We start from the raw sequence: 15,843 nt of genomic DNA, 5'->3' as shown, positions 1-15,843 counted from the left end.
TTTGTCTAAGATAACAACCAAATAATCTGTGTAAATTGTGTATGGAGGGAGATTGTCCATTGATTCAACCAAGGTCACATTTGCTAAGTGATCATTTTGCCTCTTCCAGCTTGTGTAAAGGAAGGACTCTGTTTGCAGTGGTGAGGGATGCCAAAGTTGTCCTTGACGTCAATAAAACCAGACATATTGCACAGGAGATGGTTAAGGTAAGGGGGGGGGGGGTAACATCTTTCCCAGAAAGCACCGGGGGGTGGTGGAACAGGATAGGTTCTGACTGGCTTTCCCTGTTGGCCTTTCAGGGGATGGGATACCTGCATGCGAAGGGGATCCTCCACAAGGACATGAAGTCAAAGAACGTATTTTACGACAACGGCAAAGTTGTCATCACGGATTTTGGCCTCTTCACCATATCGGGTGTCCTGCAAGCTGGCAGGTAAGTGTCTTATTCAGAAGCCCACGAAGTGTGTTCATATGAAAAAGGCATACATTTGAGGTAATTAAAACAGAAATGTAATACGGTCCCTCTTTGGTACACCAATTATCTGCTGTGGACGTGTCGTTGGTGTTTCTATACCCTTGGCTCTCCAAAGCCATACTCTTTTTGAAAGTGTAATCAAAGGGTAGAAAAGCATTCTGTCCAAATGTAGCCCTGTTGCTGTGTAATATTTTAGCAAGCGTTGGATGATCATTTTAACTGCACCATGTCTTCAGGTTAATTGAATTGACAGTGCCATTAAATATTTAGAATAACTGTATTTCTGGGTGTTATAGATTAATTATTCATTCATCTCATTTCGGTACAAAGCCTAAGGTCGCATATTTGTGCTTCTATTGAAAGTTGCAATGAGCGTAGCTTACAGCGTGCCACCCCTGTTACAGTGTGTCTCAATTTGAGCATATACTGAGGTTACGTGAATGTGCATTATTAAATCCCCAAGGGTTAATGAACTCTTCAGCCTTTGTGTCACCCTGGACTAGGTCACAAATGAGGGTGGGCAGCAATCGGTGAATGGGGGTCGGGGGGGGTGTTGTATTAGTAATTGGCAAACAGGAGGGGGGGTTTGGCACCCTCCCATACAAAGAACGCCCTTTGGCGACCACTTATATTGCGTTGGTGTGGAGTGTATCAGTGAACGTGTTGTAACAGGCTTGTCAGAAACTGAAGTACCACAGACTGCTTTAGACTGTATTAGTTTGATCAAAGGACCTGAGCCACTCTTTAATTAACAGTTGTTCTGAATAATATTCCATGTAGATGTAAGAAAAAATAAATGCACTAAAGCTGACGGGCAGCATTTGCCATCTTAGCCTGAGATAAGGCCGCTACTGTAATTAGAGTGAGAGTGAATCTTATTTAAAATTGTCTCGTACACTACCATTAAGTAAGCTTCTCAGGCAGTTGTGCATTGTATTCATTTCAGTCAGTTTTTCGAATTTCATCAACCTTGCTGCCTCATAATTGAATTGATTATTTTGATTTTGCATACTGCTCTGTCACGAATGGCTCTCCATATTTGAATGACACTTTCTCATTCAGAGGAAATGCATTAATCTTTGAAATGAAATTTATTACCTCTGTCTCTGCCTAAAATATGCCCACAGCATTGGCTACGGCATTAAACATTTCACATTTCACTGGCAGTTATAAAATGCACCTCCTCACAGAATATAATTTACCTGCCAAACAAAAATCAGGCAATCCACTGCGAATGCTGACAATAACAGTAGTTTAGGCAACCTAATTTCATGATATTGACTTGCGCTGTAATGATTTCACAGTAATTAATTTTGAATAGGTATGGATAATTCTGCATCTGAGAGCCCACAGACTAGGCCTGTTTGATACCTTTGACAGTATCTTTTAATTAGGAAATTATTTTAACTGTAAAACACAGTCGAGGTTCATTCTTTATGTATTTTGTCTTGTTGAATCTTTTGTCCAGCTTGAAGGAGATATACTGCATTCTCATTGAAAGATGCCATATGCTGTGTTTTGAATGTCTAATAAAAGAACTACAAAAAGAACTGTCAAAAGAAAAGAAGTGCAGGCTAACATATGGTAACAAGGGATACACGTCTCTCCCACACTGCTTTGCTGCACTTTTGTACATTATGTTTTGAGTTTTGAGCACCTAGCAAATGAAACACTGCAGTTGTTTGAGCACTGCAGTGCTGGACCAAAGGTTCCGAGTTGAGAACTCAAGTGGACTTACTGTAGCTGTTAAATGGCCGCTGGTCATTGAATTGTCTGTAAAATGTAATTGAAATTCCTGAACTGGATTAGAAAGAAAAATGCCACCGTAATTTGAAGCTTACGTAAGAGAAACATAATTATTATTTTAAGCACCCAGCTCTATCATTGTCATGGCATGGGGTAGGAGATCACACAGTAGAGTTGAAACTGAATGTATAAAATTTTGTTATTTAATTGTGGAGTGACTGTGATATGGTGAAGAATGCACTATAGTTATAAAACATCAGTTTTCTCTGTTCATTAAATGTACCGAACACAAAGCCGTCTCTAGCTTTCAGGTGAGTAGTTATTGAAGTTTCCTGGGTAAGGATCCTTTTTGTAGTCACATACAGTAGTGCCCGTCGAGCACTAATCTATTCCTCATTACCATAGCTGGGTGAAACACATCAAGCATTGGTCTTGGTTAGGCCGTTTGCTTTTTGCCAAAAAAGAAAAAGCAATAATAGAATGTGCTCTTTGGAGAAAAGTAAAATAATCAATGTTAGTTCTTCTCTAATAGACTATATGTGAGTCTACAGTGGAGAAAATATACTCTCTCAGTGTAAAATGCGATTTTCAGGCTTAGCATATTTTATATGTAGAGCTCTTGAGTAAATATCTATGTTTCCTTTATCTTGAAGGAGGAAAAACAAGGGTATATTTATTTGATGAAAACATTACTAACCACTTTGTCTGAACAACATTATCACTTGTTATTAGTAGATATATATTATTTATAACTCATGTATTATTCATTTATAACTAATTGCGTTTTATAAGTAAAATCGTTAGAAAGTGCAATCTTTGTAATTTGCATGGTATGAAAAAAGCGATATGCAGCTACTGAGTTTCACTAAACAATGGCAGAGATGCAACAGTGAAGAAGAAAGGAATGTGGCGTGAAGGTTGAGTGGGAGTGTGGAGATCCTGCTCTGCGCTTTATTCTTTAACATATTCACTGCCTCACCGCGTAAAGGCAGTGGCTGCGAGAGATAGCGATGGCTTCAGGATTTCCGGCTCTTTCCGTGGGAACATGAGGGCCTGTGTTTTAGCCACGCTTCTCATCACAGGATCGTGCAAAGAGAGAGTTTGTTTGATGTACTCTAATCTGTGAAATGGAATGAAAAACAGCGTTGCCTTAGGAATTGTGCACATCATTATTATTAGGTCAAAAGATGTTTTTTTATGAAGGAAAATTTAATTTTTCGGTCTTGTGGTCTTCTGTAGGCCTTCTCTTGTTGGAACTGTTTAACCCTTGTCAGTTTCTTATTGAATTCCATAAAAACACTCAATTGTTCTTGAACTGAAATGCACTGAGTGTATCTTGTCTCAGATGAGAGTTATAATTGCGTGCATATACTTACGGATACAACATAATATTACTTGTTCACTGGTAGCTTGTGTTCATGCGTTCTCTGGTTTGTCTGTTAAACTGCAGAATGTTTTGTGGGGGCCGGATTTGGTGGTGATTTTAAAAGAACAAGAGTAGTTACACAAGCACCCCACTTGTCTTCACTTATTCAACTTTCAAATGTGTCTAAATTCCGATTCTGTTTCCACATATCTCACCTGAGCTTAACTCTGTGAAAATGGGTGGATTATGGAAATTGCATATACTGTATAAATATGTAAAAAGGTTTCTACATGTGAAAGAAATCAGGGTTGACTGGAAAATGTGTTGGGAGTCAATATGTAAGGCTTGTACATATTCCAGAAACATCTTCAGGGTTGACTGGAAACTGGTGTTTGGGAGCATGGTGTCTATTGAAGATGGGAGGCCGTAGTAAAAACTTCAAGAATTTCAAAGAATTTGCCAACTCCTCCACCTTCGCTCACCGTTAATTACTTTCCATATATATTACTCAGTCAGTCATTCATTCTCCACTCATTCAGCATTATGTAAGCTGTATTACATTTAGTTCAAGCAAAGTTTTTACTTGTTTATTTCATCTTCTTTTTTTTATTTGACTGGCCACAAATTTGTCAGACGGGGCTCCTAGAAGCTCTTCTTGTTGTCATGTTCTAGGTCACTGTTGTATGTCACTGTGAAAGCTTCATTTAAACTGAATGAATCTATAAAAATCAGCTTAGTCAATTATGTTTATTTCACACGCTGATGCTAGCTTATGCTCATCTGTATCAAAATGCACACTGCCTTATTACGCTTTTGGAAAATAAATAACAGAGAATTACAGCACATCTACACATTTTTTGGGGTCTTTTGAAAATTACACCTCCAAAGTCTTCATTCAGGTGACACATGAGGTGTTGAACTAAGGGGGCCATTAACATCCATTTCATTTCCAGAAAGATTTGATTGCGGCAGTTGAACAGGGGCTGAATTCCTTTGAACAGCGTTCACAGTTTTGTGGCATGATGGTTAAAAAACAGACTTATGACCGTAATGTTCTTGGTTCTACTTCCAAGGCATCGACTTGCAATTGTATACTTGAGTACGGCACTTTACTTGAATTGATTCAGTAAACAGCCGGCACGAAAAATGCATAAGAAGCAAACTTTTTATTTCCGTAAATTGCACTGGGTTGCGGACTTTTCCAGGCGAGTGAATGGCCATGCTGAGGAGACTGCAATCAGAAGTTGCTCTTTTGTATTTTTCTTTGTATTTCAGCTTTTCCTCCCCATAACAGCAATCGTGTTTGCTGAAGTATTGAACTGAAACTGAGTACATTGTGTGGTGGAGGTCACTATTATGAACACTATTATGATCCAGCTCCTGAGCCACTAGCTTCTCTTGCAGTGAATCTCAAGGCTCTTGGAGAGATTATCATTGTGAGGAAGCCAAACACTAGCCTAACATTATTGGCAGTGTTCTCTTTCTCTTCTGACACTGACGGTAGGACTGGATGAACCATTGGTAATTGTGTGCCCGGGAATTCTCTCGCCATGTTGTAGACAGTCAGTGGAGAATTTACTATTGTCTGGCTATTGGTATTCAGTTTCATGACAAAAATCGCTAGATTTTATGCTGTTCTCGTTGCATGAATCTGAACCTTTAAAAAACATTATAGCAAGGACAGCAGTATTACATACGTACATACCGTGATTCTCAGCTCAGAGAAGGACGGTGATGTACTGTAGCAGCTGCTATTGCAGCTGTTGAAAAGGTACATTGTGTGCTTTTAGCCTCAAAATGTTCATGGTTTCTCAACCAAGCAAATGTACAGTTGAGTGTGCTTGGAATTACGGACAGTCATCTGGTGTGTTAAAAAAGTGGCGGGCGTGTTAAAATGTGTGCTGTGTATTGTGTTTTGTAAATGACCCTGTGCAATGAATCATTTCTTATATTTAAAGTGTGCATTAAGCCACGTGTAGAGTTACCTGTACGTTTTAAAGACAGTTATGTTAATGGATAGTTGTGGCATTTAGAATCACGTGACATAACTTTCTGTGACATAGAAAATAAGGCATAAGACCTTTTAAGTGGATAGGCTACAGGATAGCAGCAGAAGACCAATAAGTAAAAAAAAAAAAAAGTGTTCGGTGAGTGTATAGTGGAGCAGTTTAGGTTAAGTACCTTGCTCAAGGGTACAACAACATTGCCCCTTGTAGTTGCCAGTCATCATCACGCTCTCCCCCTCGGCGTTTCCTGCTGCCCCAAATAACGGCGCGTCCCGTGGTGTAAAAATGGCGGCTGTGTGCGTCGCACTGCTTTCAGTCCAGGTGAGTCACCCTCTTTCGCTGTAAAGCACGCTGAATCAGATGAAAGGTGCACCGTAAGTGGCATCCCCTTGTGTCAGGGGTGCGCAACTCTGTGAGCTGGTTTTTGTTCCAACCGATTACCTAAAAAAATTTTTCTGACCGCTCTAGAAATTATGCTGGTTCACTCCTTTACTTGAGCTGAGTAAAATCTTTATGATACACTTGCAGTCTGCAGCTGTAGCTGGTGCATATACAAATGTCTGATCAAGACATTTTTTAGCTAATTAACTAATTAAGAGCAGAAGTTGGCACAAGATCCTGAAGCGGATCGGCCCTGTGTTGAATCTCTTTCTTGGTGATGGCGCCGTACAGTGAAGGGATTATGAAAGTTTTGAGGCAGAATCTGTCCTTGATTATGCTGCCACTTGTGACTGAATGCCTACAAGTGAAACTGTGCGGCTCTTTAGCTTGCAGCCAGCAAGGCATAAAATGCCCCATTTGCGACTCTTCTTTTGAAAGTAGGCTTTTTCTCTGAGGGCACATTGCGCTTTGTCCCAAGGATACCTTCCCATATGGGGGAGAAAAAGAACACTTCTGGCCTCTCATAAGAGACAGGATTTGAATAATTCTGCCCACTCTCCTCGTTCCTGAACCATATCCTCCCTACCAATGATATTTCTTCAGAAAAATCCCTCATTCTCAGTTCTCCATGTCAGGCAGTTAAGGAATAAAACAAAGTGTACTTGTTGCACTGTATGGATATGCAACAAATGCTGAAAAACAACAAAAAGAGTGGAATTATAGTTTTTGGGAAACATGGCTGGATTCATGTAATGTGTTTTAAATTATTATTTTGTGCAAAACTGCCCCTAAATGATGTTTTTAAATGAAAGGGTGCACAGCGGGGTTCATATGTTAATGTAAACAGGCTTTATTTTGTTGATCAGGTGTATTTAACCCTCGTGTAGTCTTAACAGTCTGTGTACTCCCCTTGTCCTAAGCATTAAAAATGACCCGCCTTCACTAAACCCCTAAAATAAAGCAGCTTCATTGAATTTTAAACCTCAAATCCATTTTTCATGAAGAAACAACCTGTCACTCATCACAAACTTTGTCATTAAATTTCAAGTTGATTTTCTCTGCTGTTGGCAACGCAAGTTGTGATGGACATTAATATGTGTTGTGCACTAAAAACCTGTGTTATTAGTGTGAGTAGTTGCATTGCTCAGTAAATTTGCCCCACGCTTTCAAGTTGTTTGAGAGAATAGACATTTTTTGTATCTTGCTTGCTTGCTTCTGTATATTTGTAATGAGTGGAATTAAAAGAAAGTGCAAAGTTGCTTGTATTTTATAGTTTTGAAGGCAGGGTTTTATTTTATCTACTGTACCAGGGTGTTTGTTCTTGTTTTGATTGAGACCACATTCATTCTTATTAATGCCAAGAACAGCAACCATTTAAAGTTGATCAGCCAAATTGATTTCTTTGAAATCTGGACTGCAGATAACAGGCTGGCGATGTCAGCACCATTGCTTGGTCAGTAATATGCTTGTTTGTATCATTTATTATGGCAGAGATGTTTTTGCTGTTCCCTGAGCCATTGCATTATGAAACATGAAAATGAAAGCAAAATGTAAATGCTTTAAACAAGAGTGCTGTGTGGTAGCTTAGTGCTTCCTGTACGGTAGATTATGGTACATGGTTCTTTTGGAGCATTTGCCTTTTCACTACGAATTTCTAATCATAAATAAAGCTTGTATAATACTACATGTATGAGATAGTTATTGTAATTATGTGTGGAGGTCAGGTAGCTGAAAGATTATGATACTCTGGCCGTGCAATCACAGATTGATAATGGATTGTGCTTATAGAGAACTTTGGGTCTCATGATGTTGGGAATGTTTTCTCGGACAACGGGGAATTCCATGCTCTTTTGTGTTGGGATCTGTAATAACAGTGCATCAGGAACACTGCCCTCTTCTGGGTCACCCCCAAATCCAACAGCCTCTACGTTTCTCAGGCCTTACATCCAAGTATTATCAGTTACGCCTACTTCGACCATTCAGAAGGATCCGATCCCTGTTTCATGGAGCAGGATCACTGAGTTACCTGGATAACTGCTCTGAGTAAAACCCGGGGCCGCTTCCAAATCTGGAACATGGACTGAAGTAAAAAGAGCTGTGCAGAGTTTTACACAGCACAGTCATCCAGCTAACTCAGTAATCCTGAGCCGGTGTACAAAGCAAATCCCGGAACAGCTTTTTTTGCTTCAGTCCATGTTCCAGATTTGGTTTTACTAGTGCTGTTATCCAGCTAAATCAGTAATCCTGCTTTGTGGAACAGGTCCCTGCTTCAAAGGGATGGAGATGGAATTAATACATGCAGATTTCTTTTTTGTTTTTTTGGAGATTGAGAGGTACTGTATGTCCATATACATTAACTAATCTTAATGGCCCTGCCACAGGTAAATGGCAAGGTTAAAGGTGTGACTCTGCACTGGCCAATCAGCCCCACCGGTCCCATTCACTTTAAACAGTCATTTATAACCTTGCTATGACACTCCAGTATTTCCTTTCACTGTTGGTGGAGGGTCTGCTATCTGGGGGAGGTGCAGTTTGTTCCTGTATTCAATCTGTCAATGTTAAATATTAATTCATCTAGATATTTATACGTCTGCATCTCGTCAGCTGGTGCATATTGTGTGAGACCAGTAAACCGTGAAGGATTTATAAAGGTACAGACTGCGCTTGCCAGCTTTTATGATGTTTCGCGCTGAAAGCTAGCGCTGTAGACCATGCGGGGAGGGATGTAGCTCATTACATTTAGTTTATTTGAAATGGTTGACTTGATTTTACGGAGGTGATTTAATTAGCATCTTCTTACTCGACAACACAATCAGAGAAAAGCTATTGCTCATAAGAATGTGCCCGTTCATTACATTTATTTGGAATAGTCAATGAAAATGGGAGATAAAATTGTCAAATTCTTCAACTGGAAATAATGAATGAATTCAAGAATATGCCTGGGTGTTGCTGAAGTTTAGCTTTTTGACAAAAAAAAAACACATTTATGTGAAAGCAGCCAAGATTACCATTGGCTGCTGTGATCAGTTTCAGTTGGTTGTAGACCATGAATGCAATTGTGAGAGTAAAATTTACTCTGGCAGATAACATTATTGTGTGCATCTACTCTCAGTTGTAGTACCAATCTGCCCACAAATGTAATTGCCATGAGTCACTCTATATCTAATACCTATCCACAGCTGTAATAATTATCCAACCAAAAACATGACTCTCCTATGTCCACAAATATTGTACATCCCTACATGTAATTCCTTCATATAAATGCCCACAACATAATGAATACAGTAACTTCTTTATCAAATGACATTTGCTTTGTGCAATCAGGCCTCTCAGATTTTCATAGTGAATGTCATTGTCACAGCATGTCACGGATTGGCCTTTCTATCTTGTGTACTGGACATATGGTCATGGCCTTACAACCATCATATATGAGTTGTACCTTATCTGTACTCTCTGGCTAGAATGTAAGGGCCTTGCAAAGACATGCATGCTACTGAATGGCTCTGAATATTAATCAGTGGATGAAAAAGGTACACATTTGAATGAAGCTGTCTCTACACAGTAAAAGTGTTCATTCCACTCTGCAACAGAGTACATATAGTATGAGTCCAATAGACAAAATATGTCTGATTTAACACTGAAGATTTTACTGAGTATCGGTCTCCAGTTGGATAAATAATGCTAGCAGGGCTACTGTGTGTGTCTGACCTGCGCTGGACCTGTGTTTTGCTGGTCTAGACAGTATTTCAGCCCCGGTGTATAGCAGAAAAAGCTCCTGAGTGGTTAAAAATGTCAGTGTGGCTGTGAGTTTAGGCTAGCTCCTGATCAGTATGAAAAGCGGTGAGTCATCTGGAGTCTAAATTTCTGACAGCGGACGATTCCCTTCAGAGAGCATTGTCCCTCGTGGCTGAACAGGCCCGATCCAGTGTAAACACAAACGCATGGGTCAGTGGCTAAGGCAGAGAAACCCTGCTGGTCCTGCACTAGGGGGAAAATCTCAGTTGGTGAGATGCCCTTGTCTTTTTTAAATGAGCAGTGCAGAATGACTGCTGTGAAGCAAGGTTTTGAAGCCATATCAAAGGGAAATTATTGTGTTTGTGTTTAATTGATCCCGCCAACTGGACATAAAATCAAATTGTGTTTGTCTTCAATATTTTATGTACCGCATCCTGATTCCAAGACACAACTCTTTGTCTCAATGTGTGTTATCAAAACATATATTTTAGCATATATATTTAAACATATATAATTCAGCAATTATCAAAATATGAACTGAGAAAAAAATGAGAACACAATGCCGTAAAATCAAATTTTCCATAAAGTGGATGCCATGAACTTTGTTGTGAAAATACACAAGTATTGCAATCTTTTGGGAATAAATACTTGGTATGGTAATGAAGAATTGACTAAATGGAGGAAAAAGTGAATCGTGATTTCGTGAGTCCGGGATTAGAGGAGTAGAGGCGACGTTTCTCTCTTGCGGTGTTTGGAGCGGCTGTTGCTCTGTCCCACTCCAGCAGGAGAGAGGATAAGCTGCGAATCCCCAGTGGCTGGCTCTGTCACCTGGCCCCCGAGATCATCCGCCACCTCTCCCCTGACACCGAGGAGGACAAGCTGCCCTTCTCCAAGCAGTCTGACATCTTCGCTTTCGGGTGAGTGCCGCGCTTCTCTCCCCATCCATCCCTCTTTCCTTTCTTCCTTTCCTCTCCCCCTTCCTTTCCCCCCTCTCTCACTCCCTCCATCCTTCTCCCACTCTCTTTCTCTCTCCTCTTCCCCCTCCTTCTTTCTCTCCCTCCCCCTCTCTCCGCCACCACCCCCCCCCCTCCCTCGCTGGTGTGCGCTGGCCCTCTGACAGGCGGTGCTGACAGGGAGGGGGTGGCTGCTGACTTCTAACAGGACTGCAGCCTGAGATGTCCTCGCGCACGGAGGGTCTCTGAGGGGCCGCGGTGTCAGTGTTTAGAGCACACGCTGCTCACCTGGCCTGGCAGCCACTGCGCTAGGCACACACAGCCTATATTCAGCCCAGAGGGGGGTAAATACACAAGCATTTAAATAAAATACACTTCTGAGACATGACTGTAAATATTATAATGTATTAAAATCATTCACACAACAGATAGATACGCAGATAGACAGTTGCATTTATATGGCGATTTTCTCACACTCAAATCGCTCTCCAGTGTTGAGGGGGAAAGGTGCCATAACCACCACTAATGTGTAGCACCCAATAGCTGGTTTATTATGCAAATTCGGTGAAGTTTCACGCAAAAAATTGATGTAATTTGGATCAAGATTTATTTAAATTCTTTACATTTTAATTTTTCAGCACTATATGGTATGAGCTGCATGCACGCGAGTGGCCTTTCAAGAACCAGCCAGCAGAAGCGATTATATGGCAAGTCGCGAGTGGAATGAAGCCAAATCTGACCCAGATCGGCATGGGGAAGGAGATATCAGTGAGTAGCTCTTGCCTGTTCAAGCTTTGGTCTTTACACTACCAATGTTCAACACAAAGTGTTAAAGGATAAAGCTGGCTTCATTTTATAGACCAAAACTGACAATAAATTTTTGCTCCCAACACTGTCCATCTAGCCAATGCCAGATATAGTCAATATTCTGGTATTCATAGAATTCCATTATTGTCCAAACCATTTATGAAAACATACTGATGCTTTGATCAGCATAATTTGTCATTACGATGAACTTGATCTTCCTACTTTTCACTGAAAGCAGCTTTTCAATATGTGGAAAGTATCGGATGTATACATATGCATGGCCCTGACACACTGAAAATGTTTTTCGTGATAATTGGTTGCATTTTCTGAAAATGTAAATATGTCTTTCTGAGCTGTATTGAGTGCTAAAGGAAGAAAGCGAATGTCAAACTGTAATGAGAGTTGGACAGAAGCATTGTAGGTTTTGGTCTTTTCATAGGGTATAAAATTACATTGGGCTTGTCCTCTAAGGAGACCTTTGTGTGGAACAAAAACACTGATTCAGTGTTACAGCTTATTTCCAGACCAGGGTCCCATTCCACAAAGCAAGATTACTGAGCTAACCGGATAACTGCACAAAGTAAACCCTGAAACAGCTATTTTTAATTCACTCCATGTTCCAGATTAGAGCAGGGTCTGGGTTATCCAGATAGCTCAGTAATCCTTGTGGATTTATTTTAAGCAGCAGCCAATGAAATCATGCGTTGTGGACCCTTTGGCCAATCTGTGATTTAAGCGAACTCTGAAGTGTTTAAATGCATCAAAAACCAGCCGGCACAGCAGCTCTCTGGGATTTGAGTTTGAGATGTCCGCATTAGCTCTTCGTGAGGTAGAAAGATTTAAAAAATAATGCCAAAATAGGCCCATGTTACTAACTAAAGTGTACAACCATGTGAAAGAATTTCAGTTGAAATGCTCAAGAAAGTGTCTATTTCAAGTCTATTTCAAGAATGAAGTTGTGAACACCTGACTATTTAGACCACAGGTGCTGGAGACATATAAAAGCCAAAAATAAAACAATAACTCCACAGCACTGTGTCTCCAGCTGTGTTTGTGACTTTTATTGATTGAGGAAAAAAAAAAGTGTCTGTTTTCAAAGGTGACTCTGCTGGGACATTGTGTGGCTCTGTGGCAGGGCTGCTCTCTGCACTGCTGCCTGTGGTGGTCTCGGTGGTCTCACAGTGTTCTCCCGTGCTCCTTTCTCCAGGACATCTTGCTTTTCTGCTGGGCCTTCGAGCAGGAGGAGAGACCCAGCTTCTCCAAGCTGGTGGAGCTGCTGGAAAAACTGCCAAAACGGAACCGCCGCCTCTCGCACCCAGGGCACTTCTGGAAGTCAGCTGAGTATGTCAAATAAATTTGGAACAAACCCCCCCCCCCTCCCGCTCCCGCCCCTATGAGTGCACTGAATAAAAAACAACAGCAAAAAAAATGCCAGCCAATAAGTACAACTGCCTAGACTGTGCTCCCCTATGGATCTTCTGTGCACGCATGTGTAAAAACATTTCTAGATAATCAGTGATATCAGTTAACTAGACCACTCAACAGCCTCTGAGCTTATGTTTTTCTGTCGGACATCGATTTTATTTAAATATTTAATTATTATCAGTATTTTTTGTTTTCTTTATTTGTGTTAACTTTTTGGTTATCAGTTTATTTATTACCGTTATTTACTTTAAACAATGACTTTTTATTTTCTGTCATGAATCACTTCAAACTGAACTGCATTTTTATGAACGAAATGCAAATCCAGCTGTGTTTTTTTTTTTCCATTTTGTAAGAAAATGTAGTTTTAGATTGAGTGTAATTCTTTTACAAGGTGTGAAATGTATTTTGCTTTTGTATTATTTTTCCATTTCTTCTGTCGTGTCAGCTGTCCCTCTCACTGTTCATTCATACACTCTCATGTGTGGATGTTTGTGTGTGCTACTCTCACTCACAAAGCTTTAAAACTGGGGACACTCACGGTGTCTGTCATCGGTGTCTGGTGACAAGGCACAGCTCCCTGCCTGTGAGTGATGTCGTCGGCAGGCCGTTCCGACTTCTTCATATCTACGAAGCCAATACAGTTTGGGCAACTGAAAAATTGGAACATACGCACCGATAGCTGTGCCAATTGGCAGTCTGTCGCCAGAGGTCACTTGTGATGTGAATTTGACACTTGAAATGTAACGTGTTAACTGTGACAAACTCATGAATCTCTTCAATGAGTTCCTGATATTGAGCCTATGGAAAAAAGCATGCCTTTTAAGGCACCTGTTTTATTAGGATTTTTTCATTGACAGGTTAAATATTCACTTTTTTTTAATAACGCAGTGTTATGCTCGATGTTAGAAATTATATTTTCAATCATATTGAAGAAAGAGATACAACTACAACAATGAGGAAAAAACAATCATGCCAATTGCAAGCCTTGCACTTGATCTAGTATTACTATATCCCTAATTCAGAAGCGGTACAGTACAATAAGTCTCTATGACTGTCGCATGCTTAAACTGTGGTGTAAAAAAGACACATATGTACAGTAAATACATAGACTACTGTATCTGTTCATTTTTTAAGTTAAGGAGAAGTCTGTGAACGTATACATAACCTAATTATTTCAACCTCTGACTTTCAACACAATGGTTTCATAACTGTTAGTAAGCAGAGGTTTCAGAAAACTGTAAAATAAGTACTGTGGTAGTTCATACATCCAGTGCCACGTCTAACCAAGATAGACAATCCATTGATGTGCAGCACGAAGCCATTTACCCTGTACAGTATGTTCAGTAGTATGCCAGTGTCATAACCACATTCAATACAGATATTTTGCTGCTGTTTTGGAGAACATCAATCTATTTTGGAATTACAGGTATTCAGATTTGTACGAATTGAATGTGGATCATCTATATTTGTAAGTGTGTCCACTGTTTACAACTTTAAGTGCATGAAATGCTTTTGAAGGACAGGTCAGCATTGTTCCAAAAGAGGGAAAACCTTAAGTTCTTTATTTAGTTTGTGACTTTAAAACACAAGTTTCTTGTAACTGCACTGGAGTATTTTCTGAAAAAAAAAAAAAAACATAATACATGCTGTTGCCGTAGCACCGTCAATGAATTTGGTTGCCGAGCTACCGCAAGCTTTGTAAAAATCATAGGTGTGTTAAGAGAATGATTGTAATGTTATATTTGTACAGTATCATACTATGAAGCAACATGTATTGTTTTGATTCCGGAGCTGGAAAGATATTTATTTAACAAAAGCCTGGCCAGCTTTTAGCCAGCACCTATATTAGTGCCAAGTGTATTTAACAGATAGTGAACTTTATTAAATATTTAGTAGACTTTGTTCTGTATTCCATATTCTGTGTGACTTCATGTCAGTTTTGGTGTACAGGATTTTTGCCTCATTTTTGGATGTTTCAGTTGTGTTGTGGTTTTCGTCGTACTTTTGTCCACACATTTTCTCTTTTTGTTTTCCTTTTCCCCAAAAATTGCCAGTTTCCCTATATTTCATCTGCATTGTTGCTATTTTTTAATTATTTAATTTATTTATTTTGTATTCTGGGTCTGTATTGTAGAGTGTAGTTCAAAACGCTTGTATTTTTGCTGCCTTACGGTCCATGGCTAAGTGACTGATGGATTTATCACAAAGTCTTTATTGCACTCATCCTTTATGACAATAAAATGGGTTCATTTTGGACTTTTTTGTTTATTTTTTCTGTTATTTGGTATCCTCCCCTCCTCCTTTCCATGTTTTATATTTTCAGTTTTGAGAGTTACAAATTACAAATATAATTTTAAACATACTTAAACCCTGTATTATTTAGTCATAACCAGGATGATATGAAAAGGCCAAAGTTCAGTATATATCTACCTCTGTCATTAACCTGAAGTTGGACACACAAGACAGTTTATCTATCACCTGAAATTCAAAAAAGTATTGAGTATGGATGTATTACACGCTAAATCAAAAGTAAATTGAAATGAAAAGCCCAATTATGCTTACATTAGCTCAAGGTTAAAGACAAAGCCTGTTGAAGTTGGATTCTTAAGTATTCCTAAATGTGCTTTGTATTCCCAACGCCTCATAGCTCGGTTCAAAATTAAACTCTGTGATAAATATGAGTTGAAGAGATTGATGCATTAATTCAAGAAATTACTCAAGGGAATTCTCTAAAAGTTTTATTAACCCCAGTTACACTCTGTCTGTCAGTACACCACACCTTGCATCATAATGTGCATTGCTAGGTATCTGATAAATGGGAGAGGTAAGTGTGTGATACCCATCATTTTTTACGACCACCAATTATTGATGAAAATAGCGTTACTGTCTTGATTTTATAATATTTATTTTTAGAATTGACACAATGACTGTGATGGAAATATGGGGCAT

At 39.6% G+C, this 15,843-nt stretch overlaps 1 protein-coding gene across 2 annotated transcripts in view; it reads left to right on the top strand.

Moving 5' to 3' along the window:
- ksr2 (kinase suppressor of ras 2) overlaps positions 1–15,150 on the top strand; it is a 101,370-nt gene extending 86,220 nt beyond the window's left edge. For both annotated transcript variants that reach the window (XM_061261807.1, XM_061261806.1), the window contains 5 exons: positions 110–206; positions 300–433; positions 10,492–10,626; positions 11,301–11,430; positions 12,677–15,150. In XM_061261807.1, the coding sequence (XP_061117791.1) occupies positions 110–206; positions 300–433; positions 10,492–10,626; positions 11,301–11,430; positions 12,677–12,823 (643 nt within the window). In that variant the 3' untranslated portion in view covers positions 12,824–15,150. The remainder of the gene's footprint in view (positions 1–109; positions 207–299; positions 434–10,491; positions 10,627–11,300; positions 11,431–12,676) is intronic.
- Positions 15,151–15,843: the final 693 nt, after the last annotated feature.

This window comes from Conger conger, chromosome 11 (assembly GCF_963514075.1).
Source record: "Conger conger chromosome 11, fConCon1.1, whole genome shotgun sequence".
NCBI classification, from domain to species: Eukaryota; Metazoa; Chordata; class Actinopteri; order Anguilliformes; family Congridae; genus Conger; species Conger conger.
Note: the sequence above shows the minus strand (reverse complement) of the source record. Positions and strands in the feature narration are given on the sequence as shown.